Below are 27,021 nucleotides of genomic sequence, written 5' to 3' on the forward strand. Positions count from 1 at the left end.
CAAAAGGGGTAATAAACAATGTAAATTTCTTTGATGCCTGTGATAAGGAAATCTGATGGTATGCCGAGGAAAGGTCAATGGTTGAAAACCATTAGGCACCCTTTAAACACGTGACCATTTAGTTAATTATGGGAAGAGGAAACTTATCTATTAAGATATTATTATTATTTAAATGACACAAATTCACACATAATCTTATCTTCCCGTTGCTGCGCCTGGCCACCACCAAAGGAGAAATCCAATCTGCTGCCTCTGTAGGTTAAATTATTTCAGATGCAATCAATCTATCTAGTTCCTTGGAAACCTCATCTCTCACCAGTATAAGTATGTTGTAACTTTTATGTACTTTAGATATAGCATTATCTTTAAGAACTGTTTTGTGTTCAAATCCTTTCAGATTGCCCAAATCCTTACTGAACACTGTGGGGAATTGTTTTAGTATTTTATTGCTTACTGCAGTGCCCTCATCTACCACTCAAACTTGTTCCTTACTATTAGGATCTAAGATAATGTGTAACTTTTTCTGATCCAACCATCCAAGTACTGGTGGACCAGTTTTGGCAACATACAATTTTCTTCTAGTTTCTCTGTTTTTTAATTTAAATGTAAACCATCTGTACCCCAACATTTCAATCTTTTCACCATTGTAACTCTCTGGATGTATATCAGCGTTCAATAAATATGTGTCTACTTTTTGTACAAATTATACTTTCCATAGTTCTTCATTAATAATAGTGTAAGGTGATCCAGAATCTGCATAAATTTAAACACCTATTCCCCCAATCCTCATCCAGCATTCTGGTTTGTTTTTACTTGAATTTCCATTGATATCTAACACCATGTTACTCTTTACATTCATGATGAGGTTATTTACATCTTTATCCGCTTCCTCTTATTCACTGTTAAACAATTCACTGACTGCCTTTATGTCATTAACATATTTAACTTTTTTCTTCCTCCTCCTAAATACTCTCATCAAAGTGGCGTATAATACCACAATTGTTGCACGTTAGTTTTGCTGCAGGACAATTTCTACTATAAGCCAAATGGGCTGTATTGTCACATCGGTAGAATCTTGTTTGTTCTTTTACTTGTTTATCTTGCTTGTTCATTTGACTTTTTTCACTATTATACTTTGAATTTCCTTTCTTCTCTATACTCACATTCACCTTCCTCACTAATTCATGTCTTTTTTAAGAGCTATAGCTCATCTACTAGAAATCTCTGCTTTACATACACTTGCAAGAATATCCTCTAATGGACTATCCCCATTCACCCAAAGCCTCTCTTGTATCGCAGGGTTACATGTATGCATAACAACTTGATCCCTTATCAATTTGTCATGCAAACTTCCACAGTTACAATCTTGTGCCAATTTTTTCAACTCTGACACATAATTATCTATTGATTCAGATGTACCTTGTTTCCTTTGAAAGAATTTGAATCTTGTGATACCCATACAGACCTTTGGTACAAAATAGTTATCTAAATCTAACAATGCTAGATAATACACATTTAAGTCACCAGCCATTTGCACTTTAGTCATTTGATTATACACTTTAAGATCAGCTGGTCTTAATAAATGTTATCGAATTCTTTCCTTTTGTTCCAGAGCCATTTTGCCCGACTCATCTACCGCATCAATGTAGTTTGTGAAGTATGCCTTCCATTCTTGCCACTTCAAGAAAGGCTCTGATCCAGATGACAAAAAAGCTTGTGGGGGACTGATATTATAATTCTGTGTGGACATGACAGTTGCCATACCGAGAACTCTATGATTGTCACACACAGTGTTGTAAAGCATATCAATTATTGAATGGTAATAAATGTAGGTTAAAAAAAATCCACTTACAGTAATTATTCCACAGGTTTTAGTCTCTACATAGAACTTGAAATCACCACATAAATTACAGCAAGATGCAGGAATACAAAACGTGCCAGTCGCTGAACTTCCACATGCACAGTAATGTGGATAATAATTATGTATTTTTCTGTACCAATATGTTTCAGTTGTATTGAAAACGGCAGGTTATATGTTTACTAAGCATGCCTGCCGCTGAATTCTCACAGAAACGGATAATATTATTACATAAATCAAGCATGCCTGTCGCTGAATTCCCCAGACAACCAGTAATGTTGTCTTGCTTTAGATATGGTTAATTAGGAAGTGGCTCAACAGTTCAAGATGGCTGCCAGTGCGTCGTTTAACGTTGTTTTTACAGGCTATGGTACTTGTTTCTAACGTGCATGCTCTCATGCCAGGCGACCACGTCGTCACATACACAGCTCTCCCTGTGCTTGCATAATTACAGAAGATTCCATCTGAAATGTGGTAAGTTAGTTCTGGCTCCACTAGCACATGGTTGCGTGTCAATATAAACCGCGTACTGACACAAATATAAATAATGTGCTGACACTCCAACTGTCAAAGTATGCTAAATATCATTTTTTTATATTAATGGAATGCGTATTCCTCAATAAATAGTCTTACTTAAGTCTGTATCCAGCGTTGTTACGAGTAGTACACATACTACGTGGTTCCAATTAGTCGGTAATCCTTGAAATTAATGTCTCCAGCACCGCATAGGTCCTATAACTCTTTAGTGCTGGTCGCCAGTGTTAAGTATGAAACTCCCAGGCTCCCGCTGCAAATTGGCGAGAATCAAGTTCCCATAGTTCTGTGATGCGTCCATAAAAGCATTCATAAAATACACTTGGTGTCGCTGAACATCATGATTAGAAGCAGCTTCCCTTCTAAGTTCTTGAAACCTCACCTCACAGAATTCCACTTGAAGCTTCAGCCTCTGGACTCTCAATGACAGAAAGTAGAAGATATCCATTCTAGCTTCTTCCATAATAGCTTATCACCCAGCACAATCAGGTTGTAAAGCAACCATCTCATGTTTAGAAAACTCTTCAAAACCTACCTTTTCAAACACTAAGCGCAGTAATGACCAGCACCAAGAGGTGGTCTACTCTCCAGTTCATGCCATACAAATCACCCTACGTTGACACTCACTTGTTCACTCACTCGCTATCTTGAATGTAGTCCCTGTCACGGCACAGCAGCAGGCCTCCCTTCAGTCTAACAAAGAGACTGGCAGAGTCAACAAATGTGAGGTAACTTTAAGGGTAGGTTAAGCAGTAGCTCTTTTTTAGGTCTACCAGTCAGCTGGTAATGTCCAGTACTGGGCATGGCTATGCAGACTCAATGAGTAGGCATTGAGGCAGCTTGCGCTGCCATGAAAAGGTCACTTAGACCAGACTGGATGCAGAAACACTGCAATGCAAATTACATTTGCACCAGGTGTTCTCATTGATTTTACACCAAATTTCAGCCTGGGCAAAAATGATAAACAATCTGGAAATGTTTTTTTGTGGGACGTTGACCACATGGACTGGTCAGGCACTGCACATGACCCTCTGCGGATGGTCAAGCTCCAGGGCACACAGCCTTTAGCCGTGCAAGGTGGGATGGGTCACAGTGCTTGGCCTTCAGCTGACGTGGCACATAACCCCTGTGGGAGGCCAGGCCCTGTGTCCATCTTCTACTGTGCAGACAATCCCCACTCAACAGTGGCTCTTACAGTGCTCCGCAGTGGTTGGGTGCAGTGCCATGTTGTGCCACTGGTGGCCAACAACCAGGAACTGGACAGTGACAAGACTCTGCTCTCAACCCGGTGTGTATGGTTAGCGCTGAATACTCTTTTCTATATGTCCGCAAAATTATTTTTGCATTTGACCCCATTTGAATTGGTGCTCAGCGAGAACAGAATGTAAGTGCCCGTTCTTTGGCTCCGTTCAAGATGTGTGCATGTTCAATTACCATGTGCATCCATTTTTCAACTACAGATATACAATAATGTTCCACCTTTTTTCTGCAGGCGGAAATCTTAACAGGAGTTTCAGTCAACAGCCCAAAAGATGCAGAGGAAGCTGCAACTGTATTGTTGAAGAGGGGCTGCAAGCTGGTCATTGTGACTCTGGGAGCTGAAGGATGTGTGCTGCTGTCTGCCAAAGACTCCCCTGCAAAGCATGTTCCTGCTGAAAAGGTCAAGGCTGTGGACACCACGGTATGTTTTCTACAAAGCTCTACACTTGGAACTTTTAAGAATTTTTTTTATGCAGTTGCAGAGTGACTAGTCAACTAGCTCATTTGATAGTGGTGCATGCAAGTCTCTTGTGGTGTGACACTGATGCTCTCCATCAGGACTCACCACTCAGTAACATAGACAACAGAAAAAAATGGAGAAAGAGCTCCTAGCACAGACACAGCACAGCACAAACATTACATTTGTTTGGCCATCATGGTAGCCAGAAGCAATCAATACCATAATTGCTGTCGAACATTGGGATCCCAAACGAACCAGTAATCGCATAAGCTGTTCGGTACAGCCCCCCAGTCTCACCCACCAAACATCAAGAGCATTCATACACAACTCATTAAAGTTGACTCACTATCTCATCATCCCATCTTCACTAATGACAGAAATTAATCATACTTTCATTTTAGCTGAAACAAACAGTAATCACTCTAGAAACATTCTTCTTTTAAACGTTTTTCTAGAAAGTCAGAGAGAGGGCACAGTGGACAACAGGTGGTAATGATTTCCAACATTTTGCAGCCGCTAGTGCAGGGGCCTCAAACATTTTCACTAACAAGAGCTACTTATGTTCAGTGATAATCATCCCGAGCTGCTAATATTAGTGTTGTATACATCAGACAAGATTACACTAGTGGGCACCTTATGCAAGATTACCAGCCTTGATCACCCAAAAAGCATTAGTCGATTTGGAATGCCTCTACAAGGGTAATACATTACAGCCACTGCTGCACTGCCCCGGGCACCAAAGTAATATTAGTAATACGTCTACCATTGCTGCATTATTTATAATTACGATATCATATTTAAATATATGTTGGAAATTATGGGTTCTGAAAATACTGATTTTCGTATGAAACACGCTTTTCAATTTTGGTATACATATATTCAACCAAACAGAAGCTTCTAATTTAGTAGACTGGGAGGCAAACTCGAGAGCTTCTTACAGGTTGCTGGAGAGCTACCAGTAGCTCACCAGCAACTTGTTGGAGAAGCCTGCTCTAGTGCAAAGGAATGTAAGACGGGTCAACAAATAAAACTTTACCAGGGTGGGTGGGTGCTGTTTTCGGGTGCAGGGCGACAAAGTGAGATCTGTAGATCCACTAAGACCATGGGTTACTCCTGGCTTTGTGCTCTCAAGTAGTCTGGTTCCTCTGGGTGATTCTCACACCGGGAATGTGCTGGACTTCCCCTATTTGACAGTCTCTCCTCCTGCAGCACCAGGCAGACCCTAGGTCTGCTTTAGATTTCAGCGGACGGGTTTCTATGTCACAATGGTGACAGCTAGCCCGTCCACCGAAATATAAATCCCACTGGAAAGCTAAATCAGGCTATTAGTCCCATTCTCAGCAGGCAGGCTTCTAGGTATTAGGCAGATTGTCAGCTCCTCCAGAAACGTGTAGACTTCAGGTGCTATCCCCTTTCTTCTGAGAGACTGGCTGGCCACACAGCAGTCTTTCCTTAGTCATGAACAGCTTGAAACTCAAGCAGACGGTCTGTGTCCCACTTCTATTCCTATTTTCCAGACAAGGGTTGTGAATCTGCCTCATGCTTCAGAACCAGTTTGGGTTGTTTTTCCTTCAGATGTCATTTCCAGGCTGTCCTCCAGCACAGTCTTTGTGTAAAGTGATGATTCTCACAGCAAGTAATAATGTGTCTGTTCCAAGTAAGAAGTACTCAAACTCTAGGCACAATGAAGTATGAGCTGTCTTCACCTGGATGCCTTCTCCTTCCTATGACTCACCCCAAACCTTTCTGGATACTTAGGAACTCCCCAACATCCTTCTCAAACTTTCACCCCCACGTTTTAGCCATGCCACCCGACTAACATTCACACACAACCTCTACTTACAAAAACAACTTACTACTTCCCCTTTTCAGATGCATTCCTATAATTCAATCCCTACTCCAAACTCTACTAAACACACAAAAAATCCAAAGCATAAACCTAACACATTAATCTTCCAGAGTAGCGTGCTACTCGCCGAAAAAGTTCTTCAGTGCCTCGTCAGGGGTCATAAGCACTAAGTCGTAAGTATGTACATAAATACATTTACAATTACAATATAAATAACGTGTAAGGGACGCAGGGGTGGAGAGTAGAATAGGATCACAGATTCTGCTAATATTAATAGTTTGAAATCAGTAAACCACATTGGAGGGTGCAAGAGAAAGTATCCATTAAGTGCCATCTCCAAAATTGAAACCTATGGGAGACAGCATGCCATCAAAGCTGGGAAGGGGAAAAATACTTGGATTACGTCTAACCAAAATCCTTCTGCATAGTTGAGTGTTCTCCACTTTACTATACTGAATGATTTTGGATGGACAAACATAAGGCCCGGATCACAGATATTTTTATAACAGTAGCTGTGTCGTACAAATGAGATGTGATTTACTAATTAATCTTTTGGATTATATACTCTCAAGCAAAACAGCTTTTTAAACTGGCCCCTCAGTCAGTGAGATCATAATCTATTGATGAGTACAAACTGTGGTATGTTCTGCTGAGAACAAAGGCTGACTTTCAAATCTGAAAGTATATCTTGACCACCATGCCTCACCTCTCCAATTTTGTATACTCTTCCAGCCTTTGCTTCTCAGGCCTGGCTGTCACCCCTGTTGCTGATGTGGGCAGGCACATTGAAGTATGAGCTGTCCTCATCTGGATGTGATTAGCTTTCATGAAGCAGTAATAAGGAACAGACAGAAGTACAGACCTGACCTAGAGACACCCTACCATTAAACAACAGAAACTGCCACCCTTCCATCAGTCGAATGGCAGCACTCAGGAAAGCTAATCAGCAGCCAGCAAAGTCTTTGCGGAATTTCTAAAGGAGGCCTTGTCTCTATCTTCCTCACTTCAGTGCCTAAAAATCCATGCTCCAGCCACTGGTGTACAGGATACACTTCCACTATCTTGAGAGGCTGTTTTCATTCCCATCTTGTTCCATGCCAATCTATGGGCTTACAATAAGGCACTCACTAGCTTCCGTGCACAAACATAGAGTCCTGGTACCATACAGGTAACACATGCTCACTGTACACAGACATTTACTTTATATGCACACCGGATGCCGCTACAAGTTTCTTGGTATTACATAACTATGGACCTTTACACAGGAGGGGTCAGTACATCATGCTCTCACTGGCCAAGAAAACAGGTATAGTCAATTATACGTCACAAAACACGGTATACTGCCACCATCACCTTACCAGATACACCCACCCATTGGACAGAAGACCAGTGCCCATTATGAGGGCACGCTTGGTGCATCCATCCAGGTCACAAGATAAATCCTGGTCTTCACATTGTCATCACAGGCCTGGGCCTCTGCATGGTTGTATGATGAAATACTGCTGACAAAAACATTGCCAAAAACATACTGAGGACACACATAACGACTTTACATATGTAAATATGTAAAGAAAAAAATACTGATAACAAAAATATAGAAGACCACAATATTGTCTTAAAATAGGTAGGTATATCACATGTTAACTATTATACACTATATTAACTTAAATATATCACATTAAAACATATACTTGTAATATAGAAGCATATAAAAAAGTTTAATTTATAACCATAAAATACATTCTTTGAATGTTTTACAAAAAATACTAATATAAAATGTATGCATAATAAAAACGCAAATAATTGATTATAATTACAAACACTAAATATTACAAAGCTATAAAAAATACTATACCGACATTATAACAAAATACTAGACAAATTACCACCCAAAAAATAAATAATAAAAAACTTACATTAAACTAAAATGTAAAATTATAACAAATTCTATTAAAATACATTTTAATAAATCAGTTGAAAAAACTTGGAGAGAGGTACCACCACTCCAACCCGACCAACAGTAGGGAAAGTGTTTGACTCTGGCAGGGTCATATTTATTAATCTCACTTCAATGTTAACAACAGTATGGAAAGTGTTTGACTTTTAAGGGGGTAGATCTAGTATTCCCACTCTGACATAAGCAACGGTAGAGAAAGTGTTGATCTCTGGAGGGGTCAGACTTACTATTCCCACTCCAACCTGAGCAACCAGGAAAGTGTTGGACTTTGAAGGGGTCAGATTTACAGTTCTGGATCCAACAAAAGCAACAGTAGAGAAGATTTTGGAGCTTGGAGGGGTTACCTTTACTATTCCTACTCAAACTTAAGCAACACTAGGGAAAGTGATGGATTTTGAAGGGGTCATTCTCAATCCAACGTAAATAATAGTAGGAAAAATTTTAAACTTTAGAAAACCCAGATTTCATCTCATAAAGTAATAATATTTATTAATATCATTATTATTAATTTTACATATATACATATTGCATATTATTAATATGACAGATTTTACATATATTATGAATTGTTCATATATCTATATATATATATATATATATATATACACATATATATATATAATTAATTTTTCATAAATTATTAATTTTACATAAATATGTAACATTTAATACACGGGAAATATATGTACATAAACATATTTAAATATGTTTAACATTATATAACATTTATGCATTTTTGAAAACTAAAAACACAAAACATAAATTATACATAAAATAATTTTCAAAGAACTGAAAAATAGATTGTAAAATACTTCCCACCCTAATACCCTAAAATTCCAACAAAAACACATTAAAATATAGCAGGAAAATAACAATATACATTATTGTTTTTAAAAATAACGTTATACAATTATTATACAAAAACATTTTTTTAATTTCTTTATTCACATATTGTCAAAGATAACATTACATATGTGATTATATGACTGACATTTTGCATCAACAAAAAAACAACAATTGTGCAGTTAATCAGATCCTAATTAAATGAAGGAAACGAGTGTCCACAGTGTAGGTGTGTATTCCCTTGTATGGGGAGTGGGTAAGAGGGTAAGGTTGTCCCGTCTACACTAGTAACACTGGTAGTTTATCCAGCTCCTTAAATAAGGAGGTAGGTAAAAGTCAAGTGGAGTTCTGCATGACGTAGAGACAGTGAGGGAGGAGCACCATTTTGGCCAATGACCGAAAAGGGCACTGTTTTCCAGAACTTCATAGAGATGGCAAGACCTGTCATCACCCTCCCAATGTTCAGCACATATTGTAGGTGTGGGTCATGTGTTATTTGAATCCCTAAGTGTTGGAAGTGTCCCGTCTCCCAGTGTAGTTGCGCCTCTAGGAGTTCTTCCACTTCCCGTGCCGCTAGGGACACCATGGGATAGAGTTCACAGGGTTCATTAGATAGAGCAAGGTGTCATCTGCATACATGGACCCTATGGGCCTCATTTCGACTTTGGCGAACGGGAAAGCCTGTCTGCCAAACTCCTGACAAAGCAGACAGTGAACATTGCGATGGTGCTGGGCAGGGGGGCCGCCTGCACCTGTGCTCCACTAGCCTTTTCATTGGCGGTGTTAACGCCATTAAAAGGCTGGCAGAGAACAAGGTCGTAATCCGCAGGGCAATGCTGCATGCATCGCTGCCCTGGCGGATTACGGTCTCCCCCACCGCCAGGCCGCCAGGACCATGGATCCTGGTGGTTCTGGCGGTTCCCTAGCGGTCTGACTACCAGGGTTTTAATGTGGTGATCGTACCGCCACTGCTGATTGTCACCGCGAGTGCCTCGTAATGAGGCCCTACATGTGTGACATTCCCCATTCAAATTCCACAGTCCCTCATGCTCGTTCTCAAATAGATAGATAATGTCTCCATAGCCATGGCAAACGAGTGAGGACAGCGGACACCCCTGTATGGTACCACTCTCGATGCGGAAATCAGCAGATACTATCTAGCCAGTGTGCACTCTCGCCCTAGGTTCTCAGTTCAAAAGTTGGACCCACTGTAGAAAACCTGGGCCAGTTCCCAACAGTCTCATCCCCTCCCACAAGTAATCCCAGGAAAGGGTGTCAAACGCCTTCTCTATATCTAAGGCGACTAAGGCAGCCACAAAAGGTTCATTTTGGGTTTCATGCATAAAATGGGAGAGTCTCTGAAGGTTCATGTGGGTCCCCCTCCCGGGCATAAACCCACATTGGTTTTCGTGTACTAGGTGTGTAATCACTCAGTGCAGTCTCTGTGTGAGTACCTTTGCTAATAGTTTAACATCTACACTAAGCATGGATAGAGGTCTATATGATCCGTGATCTGCAGTGTCCCTACCTAGTTTGGGGAGCATAATTATCATATGCTTCATACATGTGGGACAGCAGGCCTTGCCTGACACAGGTCTCCTCCAGAGTTTCTAAAAGGGCTGGGAGAAGAGAAGCGGAGTAAGCCTCGGTAATACTCCACAGCCAGTCCGTCTGGTCTAGGGCAGCAACCTCAGGCCCTGTCCCACAGGGCCTTTTTAAGCTAGTCTAATTTTTTTGCAATGTCTAATGCCTCCGCTTGATTCCCTGTTAGGCGCGGGAGTTTGATGCGGCCTAGGGAATCAGCTGCCTCGCATTTTTCCCCACCTCTTTGTCTGGAATACACTCCCGCCAAATGATCCCATAGTAGAGAATTAATAGCACTCTGTCCCACAGCCATTCCTCCCTCTGGGCGATAAAGTTTTAATATTGTGGTTTGGGGCTTTTGCTCTTCAACAACCAGGACAGCATGCGCCCACTCTGTCTCCCTCTCTGTGCAAGTGTTGCCTAAAGACTCATCGTATGTGACAATCAAGTGTGGCCCAAGCAGACTCCACTCGTCTCCGGGCTTCGGTCAGAGTGCTGTCCTCTGTCTCATGCCCTGCCATGCAATATTGTAGTCTGTTAAGGGCTTCCTCCCCATCTCGTAGATCTCGCTCAAGTCTTTTTCTGCCTCCATAAGTCTTACTGAGGCTTTTGCCTCTGATGACCACTATCAGTACACCCCACTCCTTCCTTTGGGACCCATTAAATTCCAATTAGCTGCAAAATAGCCCTGCAAGGCTAGTTGCATATCTAAGTTATATTCCAGATCCCTTAGCGACTCTGGTCTCAGGTGCCATCATGGGATGGCTTGTCCACGGTTGAGCTGCCCGCATTCCAACGGTAGGGGAGCATGGTCCAATAGAAAGTGCACCTGGTAGCTTTCTCTCTGGACATCCAACAGTCCGTCAAGAGGAAGTGGTCTAGAGAGCTGTACGCTACATGGCTTGGAGTCTAGCATGAAAATTCACTGGTTGTGGAATTTAGCACCCTCCAGATGTCTATGAACTGTAATCTAGCCATTGTTTTGTGTAGGCCCACCATCATGCATGGCTGTGTACCCATCCTGAGAGGGGATCTGTCTAGTTGCCCATCTAATATACAATTAAAATCTTCCGCCCAAACGATAGGGTCCGTAAAATTCCACTTTGTCTATGTTAGGGGCATACACGGGGCATACACATTGGGGAGCTGTTCTGCCTCTGCAGGTCACAATGACATTACAATTTCCAGCTTATTTCAGTTTATATTTGCGAGTTGTGTGCTCCCTTCGAATAGTCTCTCAGACCCCCCCACCCCATATCGTGACAATACACCGACCTCTCACTACTACCTTATGCTCATCCCACTCCATCACCAGTAGGGCGTTTGAGCCCAAATTTGCAGCAAAGTGTTACAGTTTATGTGTTGCAAGGCCTTGCAGAAAAGGACTTTCATCTGGAGTCTACACGTGGGAATACAGTGTGGGCACTAACCCATCTCAGCACAAGTAGCAGCAGACAGTGGCCTGACAGCGTACGAGCCAAATATTCCTACCACAAGACAGCCAGTCCCTTAAGTGTTGGGTCATTCTGTGACACCATGCTCTCGTCAGAGGTAGTGAGGATTGATCTTTTTCAATGTTCGGAACACAGTTTAAGTTCCTTCTCCAAATAGCAGGGATGTGTGGGTCATTATGAATAGTCCGGGTGAGGCAGTCCAGAAAGGCAGAATGAACGTCGGGCATTCGGAACATAGATTGCAAGCAGTGTATGGAGCATGCTGTCTAGGTGCCCTTCAACTATCATGTATTTCCCGCCTGGGTCTATATTGTGTGTGGCTGCCACAAAGGGGACCCCGGGGCAATCCATATCAGTACCCCTCTCACATCTGCGGTCATCATCCCATATATCAGTCCCCTCCATTTTGCTTTGAGCTTAGTCAGTTCCCCCGTCATGTGTGTCTCCTGTAAGAGTATTATGTGCGTGTGGCGCATCTTGAGGTAAGTGTGAATGTGGTGCCTCCTGGTGGGAGTGACCACGCCTCTCACATTCCAGGTCATAAGGTTAAACAGTGGTGTGTGTGTCCGCGAATGTGCCACCATAAAGTGTGTGTGTAGTCAGGTGTCGCAGTTGGCCACTGGCCCGGCACGCCCAGCCCCTCACCCTCCCATTCATGTGAGCTCACAAAATCACCTGTAGTGATGCGAGTAATGTAAAGGTGTATCTCCAACAACATGCAAACAAAATAATCCTTCCCCTTCCCAACCTTCCCTCCGTGTCTGAGCACCAACCGATGTTCAGCCATAACAATGGCAACAATTGGAATGATCATTAGATATGCATAAACCAAGAAATTCAAGTCCAATATTGAAAACTGGGGTGCAAGGCTTTCAGCATCCCATGGCACCCAGCCTTGTGAGTCTGACATATTATTGTGTATGATATCCATCCATCTGCCCACCCCCCCCCAACCCCCAGTCCGCCCAGCAAGCTGGGCACTGGGCTTACCAGCCATTCACAACAGGGTCCTTTACATCAAATCGTCTGCTAACCGAGGTGTCAGCGCCGGGCCCTGGAAGTCCGTATCCGGTGAGTCCATAAAGTTGTTGGTATTGAAGGCTGTGTTAGAGGCGTGTTCTAGTTGCATAATCGCAACGGCTTTACAGCTCTGCTGCCTCACTTTCCCCACCACCCGAGGTCGTTCCACCACTGCCTGATTGGCAGCAGGTCGATGTCTTGGTTATCAGGCACGGTGGCGGTGTGAGTGTGTTACTAGCCAATCTATTTGCCGTAGGTGACGCCAGGCTCTTGATGTGCAGCCATGTCCAAGCATCTTCCTTAAATTAGAAGAAATGGGTCTCCTCTCCCTCCATGACCCTGAGCTTTGCAGGGAAAAGGAGTGCATACTTCAGACCAAGACGTCATAGTTGCAGTTTCATGGCAGGGTATGAGCCGCAACATTGTTGCGCCTCTGCAGTATAATCTGGATAAGCAGTAATGGTTGTGCCTACAAAATGCCAAGGTCCCTTTGTTCTGAAAAGCTGGAGGATCAGGTCTGTCTCTGAAACTCAGAAATCACGCTATCATTGCGTGTTGTGGGGGTCACTGGTGGAGGACGGGGGTGAGGCGGCCTGACAGGTGTTGAGCACTTTCAGTCTAAAAGTTTTTCGGTATTTTGTCGGCAAGCACTGAGGTCACCAACCAGTGCTCCAAGAAAAGTTCTGCACTCAAGCCCAGGAAGTGTATGTTTGTGCATCCTTAAATCTGTGCTGTAAGGTGAAGCTATCCTTTCACAATTCTTGTAGCTGTGACTTCACTCCTGCAGCATCGGGCGCAGGGTGATCAGTGCTGAATCTGTGTTATCAATATGTTCTGCCAGCTTCCGGTGGTCCATCCGAAGGAGCCCAACATCCTCGAAGACTGCATTGATCTTAGATTCCAAGGTAGTCTCAACGTCCAGAACGGCTTGTAGTATCTGTTCAAACTGGCCAGAGAGTTTGTCCAGAGTGGCCTCGAGAATACACAAGACTCTGTCACCTCCTGGCACCTCACTGCCCCTGGTCACAGGTTCAGAATCAGGGAAGGGCAGCTTCCAGGGTTGTTTAGGCTTCACCATCACTGATGCCAAAATGAGGGAGGGCATGAAGCCTAGGCTCCTCTCCAACAACAGACGCTCAAGTGTCACAAGCTGAGGGTCGCACCAAGTCCCGCAACAAGTTGCCTCCTGGCCCAGGACATAGTTGAGAATATTCCGGGCTCCTGTGTCAGCAGAACTGCACTCCTGCAAGCCCATGTGTCCCACCAGGGCCCCACCATGGTGCTCCATGGGGCTATTCCGAACATGGTCCTCCAGACTGTCGTTCCCAGAGAGGCAGATGCCCCGATCCCCCCCCCCCCCCCCCCCCCCCCCCCCCAAACAGGGATCACCACCATGCATTTTTAAGCAACGTCATGCATGCCCGTCAGGAGGTTAAGTAGAGGGTCAGCAAACATAGAATGAATTCCAGAAGTGAGGGATCAGTGACCCCCATCAATCTCTGCCAGTTGCCCTGGTTCTCACTGTGAATCAAGTGCCAATGAGGCGCAGAAACACCTCTGTCGATAGAGAGTCCTGGTTCCCAGGGCATTGTGTGTTTGACCCCTAGTTCTCTGTGATTGAATTCTCAGGAATTTAGCATCTAACAGCGCATCCCAAAGCCTCCACGTTGGTATAGCCGATATAGTTCAGTCTTGGGTCATAGCGGTTCTCATCCGTGTCGGGGGCCCTTGGGCGAAGACGAGGGGGCGTTCCATGCAATTTTGGGGTGTGCTGGTGTGCTGCACATGAACCCAGCTTTCACCTAAGGGAGGTTGTGGGGTCAGGCATCCGACTATGAGCACTTCCCCTCCTGGGTCTGCCTCTGGGGGGCACAGCGAAACACTGAGGTTCTCCAGTGACACTCCTGGGGTCAGCCAGGTGTGCTTTCAGCAGCCACTTCAAGGAAACAGCCCCCCCCCCCCCCCCCCCGGCTCTCAGAGGGGGCCCACACAGTACAGACCTCACTCCGGTCAGGCCTCAGGCAGGCCCATCAAATCCCCGCAGTCCTCCAGGACCTGTCTCTTCCAGATACAGTAGCCACTCCAGCAGGAGAGGGTGCCGCTCTGCTAGGGAGGACGCCCCCAGCAGCCTCAGCAGCGGGTGCGTGGGCGAGCGCAAGGGGATGTCTACAATGTAGCTCGGGTGAGCCGAGTTCTCCCCAGACCTCACCTGCCCGAACAGTGAAATACTCAGCTGCCCCTAGGGCCGGTTCACCCCAATGGCCCCAGTGCGGGGGGACGGCGATCAGGGTTGGGGTGGTCTCCGAACACACCTCTGGCGGTGGAGGTCCCTGGCGTGGGGTCTCCTCGCGCTCGCCTGTTCGGCCGGGCCAGGCTCGCTGCAGTGTCAGGCTTTTTGGGAGGGTTATACACGCCCCACGATTCTCAAGCAACTGAGGATAGCACACAGGATGGGGCAGGATTCAGGCCGGGCTCTGGCCCCACCGGAGCACTCGTTTACACGTCGAGCGAGTGCCATGTTGGCCACGCCTCATTGGTTTTCACTAATAGCCCCATAGGATGTTGTTGTACCTCAATCATCATGCCACAATGGTCATCCAGGTGTGCACACAAAACAATTTATTCTGTAATACCACTCTGTCTGTGACAGAGAAACCTTCTGGGCCAGATGTGGGGCATTATTGCTCATTTCCTTCGTGTGGCTCGATTGTGTATGGTCTGTGAGTACCGTTTCATCTGCAACTTTAAAACTGATTTACGTGTGGCGCCCGTGCTAATATGTGGTCGGAAATAGTGGCGACCCTCTTCCTGTTATCAAGATCTTGCCTTTGTAGTCCACTTCTGTACTGTTACCATGGACAGGACTATGGGCCATATGTACGAAAGCTTTTTCCCATAGACACAGAATGGGTAAAATCCTTTCGTACATCTGGCCCTTAGTTACTAAATCCATTGCCCACCCCCCCTGGTCAAAGGCTAGTATTCATGGAATCATAATTCAGAATCACTGCTACGACCGCAGTGGTCTCCTACAAACCAATGTACCAGCAAAAACTTGTTATGTTACCCACGCCCCTCCCACAAGTATATGTGGCCTAATAAATAAAAGATTCTTACATCTAAACAGAGGTAGCATATATTATGACAGAGTGGAGTTTAAGGCATGTCTGTAACTACTGTTGTCTAGTTTCTTGCCTTCTTCCCTAGCGCCAAGATGCCTTTGGGCGAAAATTGCACTTTATAAATGGATAAAATAACTTGTCACCAGAGGGGCGGCACACAGTGCGAAAATATGTTTGATACATAGTAAATTTGCCAGGACGATGTATGAAACCAAAGCAAACTGCAAGGCCCATTGTTATAGAAGTTGTGTGTTTGGTCAATTACATTACTAGGAAGTTGAAGAGGGGTGTGCTGGTGTGAAAGTGGCCTGGACTATTTACTGCATCCATCAGAAGTTTGCTTTGGGCCAGACATTTAATACAAACAGGTAAGAAGATGGAAGAGGAGCTCAATGAACGCTTTTAAGCACTCATGTTCTTGGTGTTGATTAAAGCAGGTGACATACATGGACCTCTATTGATCATTCAAAAGGTATTGGATAAAGTTGTCTTTGAAACACCACCTGGGTTTTTGAAGGCAGCTCTTTTTACTATGTGGGGAAAAGAACACAGGAGTTTTAATGTGAAATAAACTTTTCATAGGTATAGATGCTTGCCACAGGGAGGAAGAGGAGGCAGGGAAATGGAGGGCATTTTTGCTGCCACTTGGGTTTCAAAGACCACACTCACAGATGTCATATCTGGAAACATGGCGGGGCGGCCTTTTATGAATTGCAAACCCTACTCGGAGGGTCGAATTACAGGCCTTTCAAACAACGTTTTGATATCTGGGGAGATGTGCAGATATGATTACAATGATTTAACCACAGCGTGCAGCTGCAAGGTGTCATCTCACGCCCCTCGATCTGGTTCCCAGTAAGCCTTGGCACCGAGGCCAGGGTTTCATATAGTAGTGGTACAGTTTCAGCCTTGTGAATCATTTGCCCTGCAGACTTGTGGTTTCTGGACTTGACTTTCAAATGCTCTGTGCGCGCTTTCCCGTCTCATTTTATCCTCCTTCTTCCAAGAGAACAAAGATTGCATCGCTGACACAGATATACTTGATTTGCTGTCAGGAATAAAATACACCTTTGTTTTTACTTAATGCTTTGCCAGTTCCCCGTCGCAGCACCGGCATTAAAAACATAAACTGCATGACTGCTGAATCCATCTCTCAGTAGCTGCCATCATGTGACTGATGGTTCTTTCTCACTCTGCTCTGAAGACAGGCAACTCGTGCTGCCTGGTTTTTTTTCTGTACATGTTCCATCCATAGGTGATCTCTGTCCGCCGCCTCCCCGCCCTGTCTTTTTAATATCTTCCTCCCAGACAGATGCTTCACTCAGTCAAGGCAGAATGATGCAATATAGATGATGCAATGGCCTGTAGCATACAGAGTGAACTATGCAATATAAGTTGGGTTAGCCTTCTTCTAATAACAGGCGTTGCAACTAGTCCCGAACCCCTTGGGGGCAAGTGATGGACTCACAGGTCAGCCAATGGAGGCTGAGCCAACACCTCAAACAATGGGACGGAGATTGTGATCAATTATACATTTAAATATACTGATGAAATATAATCTGATTACAACAGACATTCTGTAGTGGATTTGACATTGTTTATAGGCTACTAACAGCGAGCTTTCGAAGTGGGAATGAGTGATTTGACAATTAAAAAGCAGTTTCTACAAATTTAGAGCCAGTTTTCTCAAAGCTAATTCAAAACAACAACCCCTTTTTGTCAATTCAGTCTGTAAAATGTCAGTGAGCTTGTGGTATTTTCTTAATTCCATCTTCAGAAAGATGCTGCTGACTGACTGTTGACCAAAGGTACGTTTTTAGTCTTCTTATCAGGACGTTGTTTTTGAGCTTAGTGGGTTAATGCGCCTAGTTTCGGGTTGTGTGAATGATTCCCAATGCATCTCCTATTCCTCCTGAGATTGAATAAGTGAGTGCCAATCGGTTAGCAGTATTACTGCCTGTTAATTCCCGTGCCAAGAAACCTGCACTATCCTGAATCAAAATAAATTAGATGTCATTTGCACCCCACGTTGAGCAATTGTCATATGAGGTGACTGAGCACAACCTATGTAGGAAGCCATCAGGCGTGACGAACTGGCAAAAAAGGTAGTTGCTCTAAATAACGCTGCAGTGAATGGTGTTCTAACATGCAAAGGATACAAGTATTCTTTAAAGCTGCAGAACACATAGAATGTGTGGCTGATGAGCAATATCCCGCACAGAGGACCATCCAAAAGAAACAGAAAAGATACCTGTTAATAACTTATGTTATAACAATCACTATGCTTACAATTCTGGCTGACCCCCCGCCCCCCCCCCCCCACTTACTTCACATAAAGTGTCAAATCCACAAAAATATCAATGTTACTTTTAAATCCTGCAGCTGGCATTGTGCAATGTAGAATGCAACATTTGTTACAAACTTCTCCCACCTGTCTTCAAAATTCCTTTTAAAAGAATTACCCTGACCATATCCTTTATAATGGTTGTAAGTAAATGTGTATAGTACTCATAGCAATTAGCCTGGCCTCGAAGACAAAAGGACGACCTTGTCTACAGGGTTACCAGCTTGTCTGTGTATCACTGGAACACACATTGCCCAATGTAGTGTTTTTATTGTGCAATGCTTTTGCAATGGAAACCTGTTGTACCCAATATCAGTGTTATGCTGCTTTTGACAACCCCAGGCTTAGTTTAACATCACAATAAAGGTTCATAAGCATTTGGCTTCCAAACTAAAGCTCTTTGAAGAGGCAGAACACAGTGATGCAATGCCTACCCAAGGGGAGTGCTGGTGTACTGCTGCTGCACAGACAACATTTGGGAGAAGAAACACACAAGACATACGTTAAAGCAAATTCTACATCTGCCTTACAATGCACTCTTATCACAGAGACTTTGCTTTAGGTCGCAGATGTATTCCTCTGGTTAGACATAAAATATGTGTTCAGGCTTCACATAGCTGAGGTATTTCCTAGTGTACCTTTAGGTAATGTGGAAAATACGTGAGCCATCCCTCAGGTGAAAAGGACAACCCATCATTTCTGGTTGATCTCTTTCTGAAATTGCCACGAGCCTTGCGTTAAGTGCCTGAGCACACTCACTAAATATACTAAAAACCTATATAAATGCAAGATATGAGTTGAGTTGTTCTTAGAAAGTGTAACAAACTCCGTGAGGATATGAAGATAATCAAGAAAATAGATTTTAAGAGCCTTCCTAAAACAGAACTGTCCTCTGTTGTACACAGGCCAAAATGGAAAGCTCACTGTGTTTTATATTGAGAAGAAAAACTCCCACTTTTAGAGCTTATTTTCTCAATACAAAGAAGTGTCCCGCGTCAGTGCTTTAAAAATGGCGTCCACTCATCAAGCTTTGACAGCTGCTCCACGAGCACAGGAGTCCCAGCCAGGCAGGTGAGGATTTCTAAATAAGGCGGTCCTCAGCCAGAGTGCCAGAGGCCATAGGCTGACCCTCCCTGGCAGATCTGCTATCCACCAGGTTCCAGATGTCCCCCTAAGCATGGTGCACGAGGGTATAGTAAGCAGGCATTTGACATATAAGGCCTTTGTGTGGCATCAATATCTATGCTTGAGCTTGTTTATCTATTTAGCTATCCTCTGTGATGGTATCATAGTGCAGAATCAAAGGCAGAGCTGATAACTGCAGGATAATGGACAGAATAGATGGGTCCAGTCGCACAAAGACACACACACCACATTTTTTTATAATATGTTATTGTACTGTCAGGACAAATACGGAGGTGAAGACTTATTAGAGGCTGTGACGTTACAGCAGGTAAAATAATGGGCAAGCTACGTGGGCTTGGGGACCCAAAACTGAGACAAATATATACTATGTACCTGTATGAATATCATCATGATGCAACCACAGAGATTAATGTGAAGACTAAGGCCATAGTTCCAAGTTATGTAGAATTCAGGTGATAAGTAGTGTGCATTGTAATGATGGCCACCCTGGCATGTGGAATTTAATGGGTAACATAGTTAACTTCTCCTTAGTTCCCCACCTCAGAATGAAGCCTAAGATGTGCAATCACTGTTTACCACACCAATTAATGCATCTGTGTCTTAGCATCTTATCCTATAACATTTCCTCAGGCTTATTCTGGTGGAATCTGTCAGGATAAAGGACAAAATTGTAGGATGTGGTAATTGGTGCACAACTCCGTATTTTAAGCCATCTGCAAACATTTATTTGCTCCTGGATGGAAATGTAAAACACACCTTTGAATCAAATAAAGTCTGTACATTTAGGGATAGGTCATGTGAATAGAGATATGCCTAGATCTGTGTTGCCATGACTATGGCTACACAGTACTGTCGGGTTTGAGTATCTTGTATTGTTCTCTAGTAGATTCATACAATGCTTCATTCTCCTAACAAGACACCACAGTACAGTTGGGGGGTGTAGCATGCAACTTTGTGGTGTGCAGTAGGTGGAACAGTGCATGTTTGTCTTGCAGCCTATTTGGGAAGTTGTTTATGTTATGCGTCAGGATCAGAGATATACTCTTAAAATGCTTTGTTGCTATGTCACTCCATGAACTTAAAGAGAAAATGAGAGATAAGGGGAAAATAGTAAACTGAAAAATTGGCCCACCAGCCCTGTCATTGAAGCACACTCATTTTCAGGTGGATGTGCACACTTGATCAGAAAAATGCCATCACTCACTGAGCAATAGAACCATAGAGCTAATAGCTGAAATTAGTTGACCCATTGCCCCATGCTGTACATGGTAATGCATGGAAGCAGAGTGGAAATGACACTCATACAGCCCAGTGGCAGATGAAGGTGACCCAAAAGCCCTCTCTGTAGCCAGGCCGTGTGCCAAACCCCGCAGGCAACCAATCCCCCACCCCCTTCCATGCACAGGTTCGCCCATGCAAAGCCTCAGGGCACTCAACCCCCTTTTAAAAAAAAAATTGGGAGTGCCCCGGACCTGTGAATCCATCATGAACCTCCAGGGGGACTCACTGAGGGCTGCGTTGTATCATCCACGAAATCGTGATTTTTGTTTTTGTTTTTTACATTTTCTAATGCTGGTGTGTCCATCTGGGACCCCTACACGGCCCAGGGGTCATAATGCCCCTAACCTACCCCCTGATATAGTTTTAATATTTTTTTTTTTTTAGAGGACTTGGGATCGAGTCTCTGAGTCCTAAGATGGCAGCCGAAACATTTTTGTCAGGTTGCAGCCAGCTGAAAGGTTGTGCATTTGGCCTTGTGTATCCACTGCAGTTAGATACGGTTAACCAATCACAGTGCTGCAGGATCTGTGGCATGAAATATACATAGATTTTGAACCTTAATTTCTCTAAAACTAATGAACCAATTTACACCAAATCACAAAAAATACACTTTCTGGACCAATAGCTAGCTCTCTGCTAAATTTGGTGTTTTCCTATTGTGCTGTTTTTACAGTATCACTGCTCAATTTTCCTATTGAAAATTGCATAGGGAAAAAACTTTTGAGACTGTCCCTTTTTCTCAGTCCCCAATGACGGATCACCCCAAAACTTTCCATGAAGGAGGTGAGGTGAATTAAACTTTTTTTTGGTAAGTTTCGTGAAGATTTGTCTGAGTTATTTGCAAACAAAAAATGCTTTTCCTATAGACATGTGGCCCTAATTATAACTACGCCGTGGCAACCACCAATGGGTAACACAGACCTGCTGCATTGGGCATATGCTGTTTCACAAGGCAAAAAGTGTAATAAAAGTACCCTTTTTCAGGGGAAGCACAACATTTCTGCCCAATGAAATGCTGTGCTGAAGGTAATCAGCTGTGCCAAAACCTGTCACTCAGTAGTACTTCTAAAAGTTCTTAGTAGATTCTATAAGGTATAGCGACAGCTGCACTGCCAAGCTGGACCTAAAAATATCCATTACCAGGAATTCTGTTGTCAAAATTCTCTACACCAATTTTCCAAACAATAATTGTTTTAAGGTTAACAATCTGTATTGGGAGTCATACAAGCAAAGAAGTCATTTTAAACAAAAAACATTTCACAGTTAAAACTGACAGTCTCTAAGCAACTCGAAAGGACTGTCCGGGTTAGTCTCAAAGTCGCGAAGCCATATATCCAAGCTTTAAAAATCGTCCATGTGAAAGCACTATGACCCGTGTAGCTCACAAAGGAGTAAACTGTGACCCATAAATTATCCACGGTGTTTCCTATTCCAGGCACTGACGCATCTTCTCCAATCCAAACTCTCCTCTTCTAATCTACACCAGTGATGGCTGCCAGCCTCAGTTACCATAACAATGCCAAAACATGGAACATCAACAGCCCCTCTAATCACCTAACAAATGTCTGCTACTTGCCCCCTTTCTCATCAACCAGCTGTGCTCCAAGATGACCTTCACCACATGCCACTTTAAACACCCTTTGGACATCTGCCCCTATCTATTGAAAGTAATTATCGCCCTATCACCAAACTTCCCTTTGTGCTAGGGCCTTCTAAAAGTAGTTAGGTGGAGTTTTACCCAGAAGAAGAGGATTAACTGAATTCCATCCAATTGGGAATCAGATCAGGATGTGGTGCTACAAAATGTGCAGTTTGGAGTCCTGCGATCTGCAGATGAGGATGACGTTCCCTTCCTCTTCCTCCTCATTTTTTCACTGAATTTGACCCCCCCGGGCTAAGACAGGAGCTGAAAGGTAAAACGATATTTCATTATCGCTTTATCCTTCAGCTGCTGGCTCAGCCAGCAGCATGTGAAGGGAGGAGCGGGGCTGCACCATGGGAGGGGGAGAGAGTGCACCTAATAGCGCGCGTGTTTTTGGCCAGCCGTCTCAGCTTGGCTGCTGTTCACCATGGCTAAAGGTAGTGGTGTAGATGACAGTGGGATGGAATGGCAAAGAGTGGAGTAGAGTGTCACAGAGTGGAGTAGGGTGGAGGGACATAATGTGGAATGAAGTGTTGTAGAATGGTGTAGAGGTTTGGAGTGGTGTAGAGTGGAGTGGAGTGGACTAGAGTCGTGAAGTGGGGTAGGGTGGAGTAGCCCAAAGTGAAGTACTAAGGGGGGTTAAGTATAGTGGCATAGAGTGGAGTAAAGTGTCTTAGAGTGGATTGGAGTACAGCAGAGTAAAGTGGAGAGGCATAGAGGGTAGGGGCATATAATTGAGTGGCATAGAGTGGAGTGGTGTAGAGTGTAGTGGCTTAGCACAGAGTGGAGTGTAGTGGCGTAGAGTGGAGTAAAGTGACTTAGAGTGTCGTAGAGTGGAGTGTTGCAGAGTGGAGTGGCCTAGCCTGCAATGGCATAGCCTGGAGTGGCTTAGAGTGGGGAGGCATAGATTGTAGTAGAGTCGAGTGGTGTGGTGTAGTGCGGAGCATGCATTGTGTGGTAGCATACTGCCATTACAGAAAACACAGTTTCAATTGAAATGACCACTAGATTACACATACAGTTTTACTGATAAAACTATACAGTGCACAAATGCCAATGTGGGTAAATGGCATCACCCAGTGTACTGATTTGTTTTGATTGTATTAAAATATTTGTTTCCTCCTCACTTCAGAATTACCAGAAATGTCTGACATATTCTCAAATATTTGCATAGTTCTATTTCAGGCATTTAAATTGTGTTGTGTGCTTGAACAATAACCTTTTCTTTCCCAGTGCCTGGTAAGATTTTCAGATAAAGAAAAGTAAACATAAAACTCCCCTGACAGAGCTTGGCGTTTGGCCTCTGCCTTTGAACACACAGCAAATGTGACTAGATGAGAGCAAAATTTAAAGGCCTGCTTACAGAAATCGAGGACTCATGGAAGAATACAGGGAGTGACGGTGAACAAGCTTTGCTCCACTGGATGATTAAAGACATTCTAGACAGCTTAAAACAAATAAACACAGCAAATAGAAAGACAGAAAATGTGAGTTACAACTGCAAAGCCTATGGTAAACAGTGGGCATAATGCATTCCGAGGCAAGCTTTCAGACTGTTCCCAAGTAGTCTTTTCGCAGCCAGACAGCTGTGCTGTCTGGTAGTCTTCAGCTAACAAAACACAGATGTTTTGGGGCACCATCACAACTTAAAAGATGCTTCATTCCCTGCCTATTGAAAGGGACATTCTGATATTTCCACTCAAAGTATAATTGGCTTAATAGAGATCCTAACCAAAATATTTCTGATACCCAATTCCATGTGAACTAAATTAAAAAATGATTTTGCAAGGTTACATATTTGCCTTATTAAATCATTTTAGGTCAACAACAAATAGTAGACTATAGACCTCAGACAGTCATAAGTTGATAGTACTGAGAGCATCAACATCTGCCTTTGCCTTATAGATTACTGTAGGGCTGAAAGTGGCTCCTTTCCCAGTGTAGTCCGTACAGCATCAGAAATAGGTGCCTACAAGAAAAAGAAGGCATTTATTTTCCTGGATCTCATTAAGTATTATTTTCGCTTGGTACTTGCATCACAGTGTGTTCGACTCCTAATTCTGGGAGCCTGACTGTTGTTGAGATTAAATACGTTTCGGGCCACTGTGATTGTACTGGCGAGACTAGAAGTCTGCATCATGCTGAATCTTCCATACTCATTGCAAACTCTGAAATAGTTGTTACTACTGACAGACGGCCATCTTAAATGAATATGAGCTGGTTCAGAAAGTGGCAACTGGCATTATCCAGCCTTCCCTTCTCCTTACAGCATAATAGCATCAGGCTAAAAGGAAAAGCTGACCCATTGACATTTAAGATTCAATCTTTCTGTTAGGAAGCCTAGGTACTGAGGGCCTTCTAAGAATTACTGCCATCAGCCCTGGAGCATCCTGGATATTATACAAAAGCGGAGAAGATCTGAACATTGTGGTTGACTTCAAACATTATGAGGAGTGTTCTAACAGGAGCTTGCTCTTTCTTTGATAAAGATGTTGTGGGTTGATCGAATACCTTCAAACAAGACAGCACATTTTGGACTTGTCGAGGGGCACCCCTCACTCCCCTGCCAGCAGAGGCAGCTGCAAAACCTTTACAAGAAAACAATAATAAACTGTGTTTATTGTAGTTTTCTTGTAAAGGGGCGGGCCACAGGGGGTGATGAGCTGTGAGGGGAAGTGCACAGCACCCCCCCTCATTGCGCATCCATGTTTGGCCGGCCACCTTAGGCAGGCCAAACACACATGTGCGGTGTGCTCTCTCCAGCCGGGCACTGTGTTGCTGGGCTGGAGAGAGAAGGCACAGGCTCCTAGTCTGCCTGGGAGCGCCCTGGCTGGGTGCTCCCAGCATATCCTAACGCTGCTCTGAGCAGTGTCAGGATTGGCTGCAGGGCAGGCTGGGAGCCTACACCTGCCTGCAGTAGAGGAGATGGCGGAGTGGAGCAGCGCGGCGGTGTGCAGTTAAGTGTTTTTTTTATTTGTTATATTATTTTAATATTTATTCCCCCCTAGTCTAGTCTAGACTGTTTTGCAACTAGCTGAGTAACCCAGTTAAGCTTTGGCTGATGGTCTGTCACTGGTTGAATGCAGAAACAAAACCCATTTCCAGAGTCCCAAAGTAAGCATCTGCTCTGGGAGTACTGTCCCTTGAGAAGGACCCTCCGGTCACTTAATTCCTGCCTCCGACTGTGTAACCTGTAGTCCCATTCCATAGTATCAAGTACAATAGTCTAAAACGACACTGAACACAAAGATTTCTAGACAAAGTGAGCTAATTTAGGACTCTAGCCAGTGTGGGTCGGCAGTGTTGGGTTGGCCCACCTCATGATACAGTGGAACCTCACCAATACAACAAAACAAACACTGGCAAATCCAATAGATCTGTTCTTCGCAAGCTGATGCGATAGTTCGGTTTTTAAGTCTTTTACTGCAAGCAGATGTTATAAAAATAAAAACGAAAAAATAATGCTGGTCCCTAAACATGTCAGCCATATGCTTGAAATAAATGTTTTAAGTTAAAAAAAAAAACAAATAATTGTATAGATTTGTAATAGGGCATTATCTGTGCTTCCTAGCAGGCAGATGGGTTTGTGCGCATCACTGAAAAATATTATTCTTATTGGCAGAAAGAATTACTATAACTTAAAAAATAGTTTAAACACACAAATATGACGAAATAATATAAAAAGAATAAAGAAAGGAAAGGAAAAAAATATTTCCAAAGCAAGCTATTGGTCCACCAGCCCTGGCAGTGAGGACCACTTCTTTTTAAGCAGTTGTGCTGATATGGTCAGGCAAATACCATCACACTCAGTGCCAGAGAGGCAATGGCTGAAGTCGGCTGAGTAATGCTCCATGTGGCATACTGTGGTGGGCAGAAGCAAAATTAGAATGACAGCTGAACAGACCAATGGTCGAAGAGAGTTTACTCAAGCCCCTCAGTGCATGTGTATATGCATGTGTTTTTATTTAGGATTTTTTTTATTACATGAGGCTGGTAAGCCGCTAAAGTTATCTCTAACCAGAGCTAAAAGGAAAATGGGGAGGAGTTACTAACACCATGTTGCATCCTTCCAACATACACTGACTTTGGAAGCTGCCTGTTGTAATAATGTGAATCGCAACAATAACACCATTAATAATAGTTGCTATTATTACTACACCTCACGGTACTTATATTATCGCCCTCAAAATTATTCAGTGTTCATTTAAAGACTGGCCTTCAGTATTTATTTAAAGGCTGGCCTTTCGAGGCACCGTCGGAAGTGGCACCGGAAGCAGTATGCTCTCGTGCCAGCGTCAGCCATGACACCGGTCATGACGTCAGAATCTGTCGCCAAGTCCACCCTGATGTGAAAAACCATTGGGATGGAAATGAGCGGTGAATGACTTCAAATGTCAGGGCCCTATTTTTGGCACCCAGTCTTTGTTGTTGGTACAAGTGTGGGGAGTGAGAGAACAAAACTGCCCTCGCTTTTAATTATAGGCCAGCAGGGAAACTGCGTAAAAAGACTTTCTAAGCAGCAAATTAAGCTGTGGCTTAAAGGGGATGACTCATAGGCAGTCAGCAGGAGGCGACTACGAGACAACATGTGAATTTACTTAACTAGCAGTCCTGCCGGTGCAGATCAACCGTCAATAAGGGTTCACTTCACTTGTAAAGGCACTGAA

The 27,021-nt window shown here is 43.7% G+C and overlaps 1 protein-coding gene across 2 annotated transcripts in view; it reads left to right on the top strand.

The window, feature by feature from the left end:
- The window catches only part of RBKS (ribokinase), a 381,325-nt gene that overhangs the window by 253,749 nt on the left and 100,555 nt on the right, over positions 1-27,021 (top strand). For both annotated transcript variants that reach the window (XM_069236222.1, XM_069236223.1), the window contains one exon: positions 3,885-4,073. In XM_069236222.1, coding sequence (XP_069092323.1) covers positions 3,885-4,073 — 189 coding nt within the window. The remainder of the gene's footprint in view (positions 1-3,884; positions 4,074-27,021) is intronic.

Source organism: Pleurodeles waltl, chromosome 5 (genome assembly GCF_031143425.1).
Source record: "Pleurodeles waltl isolate 20211129_DDA chromosome 5, aPleWal1.hap1.20221129, whole genome shotgun sequence".
Taxonomy (NCBI): domain Eukaryota; kingdom Metazoa; phylum Chordata; class Amphibia; order Caudata; family Salamandridae; genus Pleurodeles; species Pleurodeles waltl.